This window comes from Callithrix jacchus, chromosome 5 (assembly GCF_049354715.1).
Source record: "Callithrix jacchus isolate 240 chromosome 5, calJac240_pri, whole genome shotgun sequence".
NCBI classification, from domain to species: Eukaryota; Metazoa; Chordata; class Mammalia; order Primates; family Cebidae; genus Callithrix; species Callithrix jacchus.
The window spans coordinates 74,226,434-74,239,274 of NC_133506.1; the positions used below are offsets into that span (position 1 = coordinate 74,226,434).

General features: G+C 48.6%; 1 protein-coding gene across 14 annotated transcripts in view; it reads left to right on the forward strand.

Annotated features, from left to right (window-relative positions):
* The window catches only part of DNAH2 (dynein axonemal heavy chain 2), a 122,808-nt gene that overhangs the window by 19,730 nt on the left and 90,237 nt on the right, over positions 1-12,841 (forward strand). For 11 of the 14 annotated variants that reach the window (XR_013535558.1, XM_035299890.3, XM_035299895.3 and 8 more), the window contains 10 exons: positions 1,451-1,679; positions 2,437-2,547; positions 3,031-3,269; positions 5,797-5,988; positions 6,668-6,825; positions 7,516-7,603; positions 8,387-8,592; positions 9,063-9,192; positions 9,459-9,641; positions 11,129-11,343. Coding sequence is in view for 13 of the 14 variants with exons in the window: in XM_035299890.3 (XP_035155781.1) it covers positions 1,451-1,679; positions 2,437-2,547; positions 3,031-3,269; positions 5,797-5,988; positions 6,668-6,825; positions 7,516-7,603; positions 8,387-8,592; positions 9,063-9,192; positions 9,459-9,641; positions 11,129-11,343 (1,751 nt within the window). In the remaining variant the exon portion in view is untranslated. The remainder of the gene's footprint in view (positions 1-1,450; positions 1,680-2,436; positions 2,548-3,030; positions 3,270-5,796; positions 5,989-6,667; positions 6,826-7,515; positions 7,604-8,386; positions 8,593-9,062; positions 9,193-9,458; positions 9,642-11,128; positions 11,344-12,841) is intronic. The other 3 variants (XM_035299892.3, XM_035299893.3, XM_054255803.2) reach the window with 3 other exon arrangements.

The window sequence follows — 12,841 nt, forward strand, 5'->3', positions numbered from 1 at the left end:
CAGGCATAAGCCACTGCACCCGGCCCATAATTCTTTTCTTTTATCACCTTACAAAGGGGTCCTTTGGGAAGAAACCTCTCTTCTGGATGAAGAAGCATTTATTTGAAGCTCAGCAATTCCTTTATAGCTACTTCTATTTCATTTTATTAACTTAAATTCAAGTAAAATTAAATTTAATACTTTTAATTAAAACAGCTTGATTCTATTTAAAAATAATGATTTTAATTAAAATTTTTATATGTATATAGCTATAGAGAAATATGTAGAATAATGTTTTCTCTAATATTAACAATATTAATTTTTAGGTGGTGGAATTTTAGATGACATTTTAACTTTTATCTTTGTATTTTTCTTCATTGTTCCAATTATTTATAATTAACATATGTCATCTTCACAAAAATAATAGTTGTTAAGCTTTTAAAAAATGGACATAAAATGCCAATATTTATTTCTGGGTAGTAGGAAGATGGATGATTATTAATTTCTTCCTTGTGTTTTACTTTGTTTTAAAAATTAAATAAATTGTCAAGACTAGTCACAAAAGCACTAAAAAAACAAAACAGATGAGTCTGATATTAGGATGGGAATGGACTTTCTATGTATGTAGCTGTCAGAACTTTAAGGAGTTTTCTATTCAATTACATGAAACATATGTGTTTTTATGTGTAAACAACAAAAACTCACTATAAGCAAAATTGCAGCATAAATGAAAAATTTGGGGAGAAATATATGCAACCAGAATGGAAAATGCTAGATAATTGTCTCTTCCTTGCAGTCCTTCTCCTTTCTGCTTTTTCCATTGGTTGAAGTGCTTCATCCATTCCATCCTTTTTTTTTTTTTTTTTGAGATGGATTCTCCCTCTGTCACCCAGGCTGGAGTGCAATGGCGCGGTCTCAGCTCACTGCAACCTCTGCCTCCCGGGTTCAAGCGATTCTCCTGCCTCAGCTTCCCGAGTAGCTGGGATTATGGGTTCATACCAGCATGCCTGGCTAAATTTTGTATTTTTAGTGGAGATGAGATTTCACCATGTTGGCCAGGCTGGTCTTGGACTCCTGACCTCATGATCCACCCACCTCAACTTCCCAAAGTGCTGGGATTACACGTGTGAGCCACCACTCCCGGCCTTCCCCTTTTTCCTATCCATCCATTTATCCATCCAACAAACATTGAGCATCTACTATATGCCAGGCACTGTACTATGTTCCGGAGTCGAATTGGACAAAATGTACAGTCTGTAGTCTCAAAGCATACTCTCTGCATTTCCTCCCCACATCTCTGGATGTGGAATCTTATATTCCTGAAAAGAACACAAAGCACTTCATGGCATTTCCTCTTAAAGAAGGATTAGGATACCTTGAGGGACTTGACAGAGAACTCAGCCAGGCTTTCGTGACTGGGTGTCATGGCTGAGTCTGGAGACTGAACTCTGATCTGCTGTCTTCCATGCAGACCCAGAAACAGCTTGTCTACTTCATTCGCCAAGTACCGGTCCCCATCACCCCGGAAAACTTTGAGGCAACTGTGCAGTTTGGGACAGTGCGGGGCCCCTATATCCCAGCCCTGCTTCGGCTGCTCAGTGGAGTCTTTGCCCCTCAGATCTTTGCAAATACAGCCTGGCCTGAGAGCATTCGAAATCATTTTGCTTCTCATCTGCACAGGTTCTTGGCCTGCCTGACAGGTAAGTGGGAAGACCAGAGTGACTCGTTTCTCCTTAGTGTCCCCCAACTGTACAACCAGTGAGGTGGTGGGACATACATTTGAGAGCCTGCATGGAGGAAGTATTCAGCATGCTTATTGAATGGGTAGAATAGGGTACAAGATTCGCCTTCTAATTGGGAGTTTTCTGCTGTAGAGCTGGTTGGCCAGACCTGCTCCAGCTTACACTTGGACCATTTTTTTTTTCTTTCTTTGAGATGGAGGCTCGATCTGCCGCCAGGCTGGAGTGCAGTGGCACAATCTCAGCTCACTGCAACCTCTGCCTCCTGGGTTCAAGTGATTCTCTTGCCTCAGCCTCCCAAGCATCTGGGACTACAGGCGCGCGCCACCACACCCAGCTTATTTTTGCATTTTTAATAGCATCGGGGTTTCAACATGTTGGCCAGGATGGTCTCAATTTCCTGACCTCATGATCCGCCCGCCTCAGCTTCCCAAGGTGCTGGGATTACAGGCGTGAGCCACCGTGCCCAGCAGACTTGGAAATTTCTGAGTACATATGGGAGAAAGGGAAATATACGTGCCATGGGGGCAGTGGGTGGACTTGCATGTCTCGTGGTAGAGAGTGTTGAAGGTGCCATACAGATCTTTGATTTTATTTTATGACAATTTCTTGTGATGCATATATGTCCTGGCCCCCCATGATCATCAACCGTGATCCCTGCTGGGGCAGCAAGAGCTCATCCCTTCTGTGGACTTCCACAGTCCTTTCCTTTCCTTAGACACTCGGTACAAACTGGAGGGGCACACGGTCCTCTATATCCCTGCAGAGGCCATGAACATGAAGCCTGAGGTGGTGGTAAAGGACAAAGAGCTGGTACAGCGGCTAGAGAGTGAGTGGCTGGCATTGCCAGTGTCACCCAGAGATCACAGCGGCGAGGGAAAGGGGAAGCCCAGATGCTGACAGTGGAGGTGGATTGGGAGGTCTCTGTCAGGGTTGCAGGGAGGGAAGGATGCTATTGGCAAGCAGTGTGAAGAAATGCAGGAGGTTGGCTGGGCTCAGTGGCTCACCCGTGTAATCCCAGCACTTTGGGAGGCCGAGGTGGGCAATCACCTGAGGTCGGGAGTTCAAGACCAGCCTGACCAACGTGGAGAAACCCCATCTCTACTAAAAATACAAAATTAGCTGGGCATGGTGGTGCATGCCTGTATCCCAGATACTTGGAAGGCTGAGGCAGGAGAATTGCTTGAACCCAGGAGGTGGAGGTTGCAGTGAGCCTAGATTGCACCATTGCACTCCAGCCTGGACAACAGAGCGAAACTCTGTCTCAAAAAGAAAGAAAGAAATGCAGGAGGTTCTGTACTCTCCCCTGCAGCCTCCATGATCCACTGGACCCGGCAGATAAAGGAGGTGCTCAGTGCCCAGGAGACCGTGGAGACAGGAGAAAATTTAGGTCCTTTGGAGGAGATTGAGTTCTGGCGCAACCGATGCATGGACTTGTCTGGCATCAGTAAACAGCTGGTGAAGAAGGGAGTGAAGCACATTGAGTCCATCCTGCACCTTGCCAAGTCATCCTACTTGACACCCTTTGTGAAACTGGCACAACAGATTCAGGTATGGGAGTGAATCAAAGGATTTGGGTTTAGCAAGAAGTGGGCAACGGTTGGGATGATACAAGGGGCTAAGGAGAGGGAGCTAAGGCAACCTTCAGCAGCCTAGACTGATACACCCAGAGTTCAGCCTTGTACTTGCAGCAGAGTAAAAAAATAGTAGAATAGAGGGTCCCAGGTTGGGCACAGTGGCTGACGCCTGTAACCCCAGCAGTTTGGGAAGCCAAGGCAGGCAGATCACCTGAGATCATGAGTTTGAAACCAGCCTGGCCAACATGGAGAAACCCCATCTCTACTAAAATTACAAAATTAGCCAGGTGTGGTGGCAGGTGCCTGTAATCCCAGCCACTCAGGAGGCTGAGGCAGGAGAATCACTGGAACTCGGGAGGCGGAGGTTGAGGTGAGCTGAGATCGTGTCATTGCACTCCAGCCTGGGGAACAAGAGTGAAACTCTGTCTAAAAAAAAAAAAAAAAGAATAGAGGGTCCCTAAGGAGGGACACATCAAGTTAACCAATAAATGTATGTCAAGTACCTTCTGGGTGCACAACCACTACCACCCAGCTGGGAAAATAAGTTTACACAAAACAGAATTACTAGACAGCATGGGAGCCAAAGATGAGCTCGTATGGTTCAGTCCAGAGAGTTACAAGTTAAATCCTTTTTTTTCTTTGTTTGAATCCCCCTTCCAACGAAAATCCAAGGAAAAGGGATAAACACTTTTTTTCTTTTCTTTTTTTTTTTTTTGAGACAGGGTGTTGGAGGCTGGAGTGCAGTGGCACCATCTTGGCTCACTGCAGCCTCTGCCTCCTGGGCTCAAGGGATCCTCCCACCTCAGCCTCCTGAGTAGCTGGGACTACAGGTGGGCACCAGCATGCCCGGCTAACTGTTGTATTTTTTGTAGGACAGGATTTTGCTATGTTGCCCAGGCTGTTCTTAAACTTCTGAGCTCAAGTGATCCACCTACTTCAGCCTCCCAAAGTGCTGAGATTACAGGCATAAGCCATCTCACTGGGCCTAATTTTTAAATTTTTTTTTTAGAGACAGGATCTCACTATGTTGTCCAGGCTGGTCTCAAACTCCTGGTGATCCTTGGCCTCCCAAAGTGTTGAGATTACAGGTGTGAGCCACATACCTGGCCAATAAACACTAAAAAAATTAATTTGATACAATATGACAAGCTGATTATGTTAGTGCTGAGTCACACAGGAGGTAAGAGTGGCCTGTAGAATACAGATAGAAGACCTGTGTTCCTAGGTGAAAGTTTCAGCTGGGTGTTAAGGGAATTGAGCCATAACTAACTGGATTAGCCTAAAGCCCTGGTTGAGAACAGGGCAGTGAAGGGGACTGTGTGACAGCTATGGGGACGAATGAGAGGGATGTGCAGCCAGTTGATCAACAGCAATGGAGTGTCCACTTAATGCAGAGTTACGAATTCAGCTAGAGAAAATAGAGGATCAGGTCAGGCGTGGTGGCTCATGCCTGTAATCCCAGCACTGTGGGAGGCCAATGCGGGTGGATCATGAGGTCAGGAGATGGAGACCATCTTGGCAAACATGATGAAACCCCGTCTCTACTAAAATACCAAAAATTAGCCAGGCATAGTGGCATGCGCCTGTAGTCCCAGCTACTTGGAAAGCTGAGGCAGGGGATCGCTTGAACTGGAAGGCAGAGGTTGCAGTGATCCTAGATTGCACCACTGCACGCCAGCCTGGCGACAGAGCAAGACTCTGTCTCAAAACAGACAAACAAACACAAAAAAGAGGAATAAACACAAAATCTAGACTCGAGGGAATTCTCAGTCTGGTGGGGAATTTGGGGCACACATACGAGAAAAGACAGGAAAGTTGACATGTGCTAACTCTGGTCCGAGGGCTCCCAGATACCTGAAGTGACCGCTACTGTGTAGGGCTGATGGAAGGGCTTCCTTGTAGAGGCAAGTCAGGATGGGGTTGAAAGTGGTTAAAAAGCTCTTGCGGACCGGGTGTGGTGGCTCACGCCTGTAATCTCAGCACTTTGGGAGGCCAAGGCGGGCAGATCATGAGGTCGGGAGCTCAAGACCAGCCTGGCCAACATGGTGAAACCCTGTCTCTACTAAAAATACAAAACTTAGCTGGGCATGGTGGCGTAGTCTGTAGTCCCAGCTACTCGGGAGGCTGAGGTAGGAGAATTGCTTGAACCCAGGAGGCGGAGATTGCGGTGAGCCGAGATTGAGCCATTGCACTCCAGCCTGGGTATAAGAGCGAAACTCCGTCTCAAAAGATACAAAAATTAGCCGGGCATGGTGGTGCACACCTGTAATCCTAGCTACTTGGGAGGCCGAGGCAGGAGAATTGCTTGAACTAGAACCTGGGAAGGGGACGTTGCAGTGAGCCAAGATTGTGCCATTGCACTCCAGCCTGGGCTACAGAGTAAGACTCTGTCTTAAAAAAAAAAAAAAGAAAAGAAAAAAAAGAAAAAGAAAAAAAATTGCTTGTGTTGAATCAGTGCTTTCCTGTGCATTCATCTACTTCTTGTCTCACTTTACTGCCAGGATGGCTCTCGCCAAGCGCAGTCGAACCTGACCTTTCTGTCAATCCTGAAGGAACCTTACCAGGAGTTGGCTTTCATGAAGCCCAAGGACATCTCTAGCAAGTTCCCTAAGCTGATCAGTCTCATTCGAATTATCTGGGTCAACTCACCCCACTACAACACTCGGGACAGACTGACCTCGCTCTTCCGAAAGGTGTGCATATGCCAAGGGCAGGCTAGAGGCATTTACGAGGGTGGCCAGGTTTTCTGAAGGGGGAATGCATTTGGTGAAGGATCATGGTTCAAAAGATAGTGAAGATTTTCCTTCTGCTCAGAGACTGAAGGCTTCTACCTATGTCATCCACTTAAGGGTTGCTCAGCCTTGGACCCTGGGCTGTGTTTTTAGATGGAGGTGGCTTAGGCAGGAAGAGGGGCTTCAGAATAGGAGTTGGTGGAACATGGGGCAGCAGCAGGAAGAACAGACCCCCAGGCTGAGCTGTGCGGAAGGCAAAGCTCTTCTCATTCCTCAGGATGGAGATTGCAGTGAGGGAGAGGTGGATTTAGGAAAAGGCACTGGCTCTTGAGGAGCAGAGCCTGATGCATTCACTGGGGGTGACAGAGCCAAAGAGTGGGAGAAGGGACAGTAAACTGAGCTTGCTGGGCAGGGCAGCTGCAGAGCTAGGCTGAAGCGAGTAAGGGGCCACCTAGGAGAAGGAGTGGACATGGAACCCAGAGGTGTCGTCCTGGCCAGCGGTGGAGACCCGGGGTGGGATGAGTTTCAGGAGTCAAATCAAGGAGTAGGGGGTTGAGACACGAGCACAGGCAGGGGGATGCAGAGAAGGAGTTGGATGAAAAGGAGGCGGGAACAGAGGCTGTGGGGACTCCTTCCGCAGATGAGCAATGAGATCATCCGCTTATGCTGCCATTCCATCTCCCTGGACCGGATATTTGAGGGATATGTCTCCTCCAGCAAGACGGACCTGCAAGGCTGCATTTTCTGTTGTCATGCTTGGAAGGATCACTACCTACAGGCTGTGCAGATGCACACCGAGTATGATACATCTCCCTAACATCCCACATAGCAACTCCCTTGACATCCCTATACCAGGGTAGATGCTGACTTCTTTCAAGTGTGCTTTATTTAGCCTCTGGGTTGTATTTTCCTAGACCCAGGAGTTTCTACGTCTGGCATCTGTAGTTCATTGCCTTGATTTCCCCTTATTTTTAATTTTTTTTTGAGACGGAGTTTCACTCTTGTTACCCAGGCTGGAGTGCAATGGTGCGATCTCGGCTCACTGCAACCTCTGCCTCCTGGGTTCAGGCAATTCTCCTGCCTCAGCCTCCTGAGTAGCTGGGATTACAGGCACGCGCCACCATGCCCAGCTAATATTTTGTATTTTTAGTAGAGATGGGGTTTCAATGTGTTGACCAGGATGATCGGTTTCCCTTTATTTTAATAATCTCTCCTCCCTGATCCCAGGAACCCTACGTGGTCTTTTCCTTTGATCTTGACCCCATAGTCTAAAATTCCATTATGTATGAATCTGCTCCTAGAACTTAGATGCTCTGTCTCCCGCCTGGTTCTTCTCACCTTAAATCTCTTCCCTTGGGATTCAGGAAACTTGCTTCTTGGGATCTGATTTTCTAGGGCTTTCCCTGAATGCAGGGCTCCCGGTCTAGCTTTGCATAGCCAGATTGATGCCCTTGCCTTCTGATTCAGCCAGTCTTTCTCCCGACACAGGTTCTCCAGTCGGGGCTGGGTCTTAGACCAGACCAGCATCTTTGCTCAGGTTGATGCCTTTGTGCAGCGCTGCAAGGACCTTATTGAGGTGGGAAGACTGAAGAACCAAGAGCCAACAGCAGACTCTCCAGAATCCCTCCCCACCTCCCACCCCAGGAACCAGGGAAAACGAGGCAGAGGCTAAACACTGAATTTACAGCTGGGTGTGGTGGTTCATGCCTGTAATGCCAGCACTTTGGGAGGCTGAGGTGGTAGATCACCTGAGGTCAGGAGTTCAAGACCAGCCTGACCAACATGGAGAAACCCCATCTCTGCTAAAAATACAAAAATTAGCCTGGTGTGGTGATACATGCCTGTAATCCCAGCTACTCGGGAGGCTGAGTCATGAGAATCACTTGAACCTGGGAGGTGGAGGTTGCAGTGAGCCATGATTGAGGCAGTGCACTCCAGCCTGGGCAACAGAGAGAGACTTCGTCTCAAAAAAAAAAAAAAAAAAAAAAAAAAAATCTCAGGCATCAAAGAGAGAGAGAGAGAAAAAATTAAACTTCCCACATTGGCTCTTCCTGCACAATTGTGTGCCCTACCACCACCCGCGCATTTTTTTTTTTTTTTTTTTTTTTTTGGCATTTGCCTGTTATCACTGCCTTCCTATCTCATATTTCATTCTGCGGCCACGGTTCATTTCAGCAGCCTCCTGCCCCCGCCAGCAGCTGGTTGGTCCTCCCTGGTTTTTAGACATTTGTTTCTTTCTTTCTTTTTTCACTTGCCATCACTCCCAGTGATGTTTTTAGACATTTGAAGCTAAACCAAATAGCTTAGGACTTATGAGTTTGGAAGGAAAGCAGGAACCCTCATGCCAGCTTCTTTTTAGGTATGTGACTGTCAGTATCACTTCGCCCGCTGGGAAGATGGCAAGCAGGGTCCCCTTCCTTGCTTCTTTGGTGCCCAGGGGCCACAGATCACACGGAACTTGCTGGAGATTGAGGACACCTTTCATAAAAATCTGCAAATGCTGCGAGCCACTCATGGGGGCATCCTGGATGTCAAGAACACCTCTTGGCATGAAGACTATAATAAGTGAGGGAACTGCAGGATGCCAGGCATGGGCAGGGAAGGCAGACCAGGGAGCCAAGAGTGGGAGGAGTGGGGAGAGTGTGCAAAGGAAATGATGGAAAGACAGATCAGGACGCGGAGGGTGTGGACAGGAGAGAGTGCAGGGGAGAGAGGTGGCAGCTTGGGTTGTGGGTTCCAGAGTGAGCCTTTCAGGACTTGAATCTTGGTTCTGCCACATACCAGATATGTGACATTGGGCCAATGACCCCACTAGCTGGTGTCTCCACTTCCTCCTCTATGCAGTACAGTTAGTGATAGAACCTATCTCACAGTATTGTTTTGAGAATTAAATGGATTCACATAAGTAAAGTACTTACAATGCCCGGCACACAGGAAGCCCTCTGTACTCAGCAACCCATGGGATTCTTCCTCGGGGGTTGGACATGGGGGCAGGCAAGTACACTCAGCTTCCACATACCTCTCTACCGGTGCAGGTTCCGTGCCGGAATCAAGGACTTGGAGGTGATGACCCAGAACTTGATCACCTCAGCCTTCGAGTTGGTGCGGGATGTGGAGCACGGCGTGCTCCTGCTGGACACCTTCCACAGGCTGGCTGCCCGAGAGGTGTGGCTGCTCCTCAGTGTCCTTGGCTTTCCGTCCCAAGTGCTTTCCTGGAGTCCCTTCTGAGCCTTCCAGAGGCCCTCCTGCCTCCACGTGGGCCCTTCTTTATATCCAGAATCTGGGTGCCTCTTGTCTTTCTTCTGTTCCTTGGCTTGGCATCCCCAGGGAGTGTGACTCCCGAAGCAGGGTGCAGCTTTCCTCTGGGATGAGTGACTGGAGGGAACCTGCCTTCCTGGGCATGTCTCCAGCCTCTACCTCTTCTTCCCTAGGCTATCAAGCGGACTTATGACAAGAAGGCGGTGGATCTCTATATGCTGTTCAATAATGAGCTGTCCCTGGTGAACCGTGAAAGGAACAAGAAGTGGCCATACCTGGAGCCCTACATGGCCCACTATTCCGGACAGGCGCGCTGGGTGCACATCCTCCGGTGTCGCATTGACAGAGTCATGACCGTAAGTGCTTGGCCTTCTCTAAACTCTGTCCTCAGGGAGATGGCCTGGTTTGCAGGCTGTGTCGTGGGTTGGGAAGGATGGGGGATGGCTCCTGCGAGTTTCCTCAGAGAGTCTTCATGGCCAGCACCTATGTCAGCTAGGGGAATGGCAGGTTCAGTTCAGTGAGGTAGGTTGTGGGGTAAGATCTACAGAGGCGGTGAGGGTGGCTGGTAGCACATGGACTGTTTTAGGAATTTCTTTTTCTTTTTTTTTTTTGGAGACAGAGTTTTACTCCTGTTGCCCAGGCTGGAGTGCAATGGCCTGATCTCGGCTCATTGCAACCTCTACCTCCCAGGTTCAAGCGATTCTCCTGCCTCAGCCTCCCAAATAGCTGGGATTATAGGCATGTACCACCATGCCCAGCTAATTTTGTATTTTTAGTAGAGACAGGGTTTCTCCATGTTGGTCAGGCTGGTCTCGAACTCCTGACCTCAGGTGATCCGCCTGCCTTGGACTCCCAAAGTGCTGGGATTACAGGCATGAGCCATTGCGCCCGGCCTCATTTTAGGAGTTTCATATCAGGCTACAAAGGAGGAATAGGACCAGATTCTGGGGTGTTGAGTCAGCAAAAGATACAGCCTCATGATCCAGAGACATGGACAGGTGGGGTCCTTACAGAGCTTGTCTCTCTGCAGGCACAGGCACAAAGAAACGACAGGAAAACATTGTTTTAAAACTTTCTGGGGCTGGGCACAGTGGCTCAGTCCTGTAATCCCAGCATTATGGGAGGCTGAAGTGGGTGTGGATCATTAGAGTCAGGAGTTCACGACCAGCTTGGTCAACATGGTGAGACTCCATCTCTACTAAAAATACAAAAATCAGCCAGGTGTGGTGGTATGCACCTGTAATCCCAGTTACTCAGGAGGCTGAGGCAGGAAAATTGCTTGAACCCGGGAGGCAGATTTTGCAGTGAGCCGAGATTGTGCCACTGCACTCTAGCCTGGGTGACAGAGCAAGACTCTGTTTCAGTAAAAACAAACAAAAAACCTTTTTGGGAATACAGGTTGAAAGCTGTTGAGGTAGTGATCTGCCATCGTGCAGCTGGTTCTGGTAGAGTTAGGCAGCCTGCAGATACCTGGAGGCTGGTTTGGGCTTGGTGGGCTATGCCCGTGCTAAGAAGGGCTGACCCTGGTTTTCAATCTCGTACCTCATATCCTGCCCCTTCTGTGATTGACTTTTTTCTCCCACCTTTTTTTTCCCCTGTACTGATTCTCTGTGCTTCCCTTTTCTCATTTTGACTTCTTTTCTCATCGTGCCTTGGTCTCTTCCTCTCACCTTCCTTTTTGTCTCTACCTTCTAAGTTGTCAAAATCAATCCATCTCCATAGCATACATGTGGTCGGGGTAAGTGTGCATGCATCATGCATGTGTAGGTCTCAGGGCGATGGTGGCCCCTGGAGGAAGGAAGGTGGCAGACAGGCTCCACCTGCCTGTCCTTCTTCCCCTCAGTGCCTTGCTGGTGCTCATTTCCTGCCCCATATTGGGACTGGAGAGGAGAGTGTGCACACCTATCAGCAGATGGTCCAGGCCATTGATGAACTGGTTCGAAAAACCTTCCAAGAGTGGACGTCAACGCTGGACAAGGATTGCATTCGGCGGCTGGATACCCCACTGCTGCGAATCGGCCAGGAGAAGGCGGGCATGCTGGATGTCAACTTTGACAAGTACAGGAGCCACCTGGCCCCTTCTCTCTACGTGCCCCTTCTCCAGCTCTCCTGATTTTAACTCCCATCTTTTGGCTCCTCTCTTCATTCTTCTCTCTCTTTCCTATACTACAATATGTTTGCTATCGGCGTCTTATTTTTTCTGTCTCTCCCCATCCCCCACCCTGTTATCAATATTTTAATTTTACAACTTGTCTTAAAAAAAAAAAAATGGGCCAGGTGCAGTGGCTCACGCCTGTAATCCCAGCACTTTGGGAGGCTGACAGGGGCGGTCACTTGAGCCCAGGAGTTCCAGACCAGCCTGGGCAACAAGACAAAATCCAGTCTTTGCAAAAAAACCCACAAAGATTAGCCAGGCGTGGTGGCAGAAGCCTGTAGTCTCAGCTGCTCGGGAGGGTGAGGTGAGAGGATCACTTGAACCTGAGAGGCAGAGGCTGCAGTGAGCTGAGATCACACCACAGTACTCCAGCCTGGGGGACAGAGTGACCCTGTCTCAAAAACAAAGAAACAAAAAAACCCCCAAAACGACTCCACTATCCAACTAAACCAGAGATGCAGCTGTTCTGCCACTAGATGGCCATGATGGCTCAGCTAAGTCACTCAGACCTGTGCCTCAGTCCCAGCTTTCCTGAGCATTGGTGGGGCTGTCAGACCATGTCTTCCTCGCCTACAGCTTTATAGTTATGAAATTGTCATACTATATTCATTTAAAATGTAATTAATTAACTAATTTATTAAAAATACATAGTGAGTACCTTCCACATATCAGGAGCTGAAATAGGCACAGGCAGGGAATGTATACGACGGCCAAGTCCCTGCCTTCAGGGAGATTAGGCTGCCTCTCTCTAGGTCAACAGCTCTACGCTTAGAACGCGGCTTCCTGTTCACATAAGATGCTTTGAGGTTGTGGCTACTAGCGTTGGCTTTCACTCAAAATGTCCATGCTTGAGCCTGGCCAACATGGCGAAACCTTGTCTCTACTAAAAATGCAAAAATTAGCTGGGCTTGGTGGCACGCACCTGTAATAATCCCAGCTACTTGGGAGGCTAAGGCAGCAGAATCACCTGAACCCAGGAGGCAGAGGTTGCAGTGAGCCAAGATCGCACTACTGCGCTACAGCCAGGGCGACAGAGTGAGACTCTGTCAGAAAAAAAAAAGAAAGAAAAAAAGGCCAGGTGCGGCAGCTCATGCCCGTAATCCCAGCACTTTGGGAGGCTGAGGCAGGTAGATCATGATGTCAGGAGTTCAAGACCAGCCTGGAAAACATGGCGAAACCCTGTCTCTACTAAAGATAAAAAAAATTAGCTGGTTATGGTGGCAGGCACCTGTAATCCTAGCTACTTGGGAGGCTGAGGCAGGAGAACCGCTTGAACTGGGGGGTGGAGGTTGCGGTGAGCGGAGATTGAACCATTGCACTCTAGCCTGGGCAGCAACCAGACTCCGTCTCAAAAAAAAAAAAAAAATGCTGGGCACAGTTGCTCATGTCTGTAATACCAGC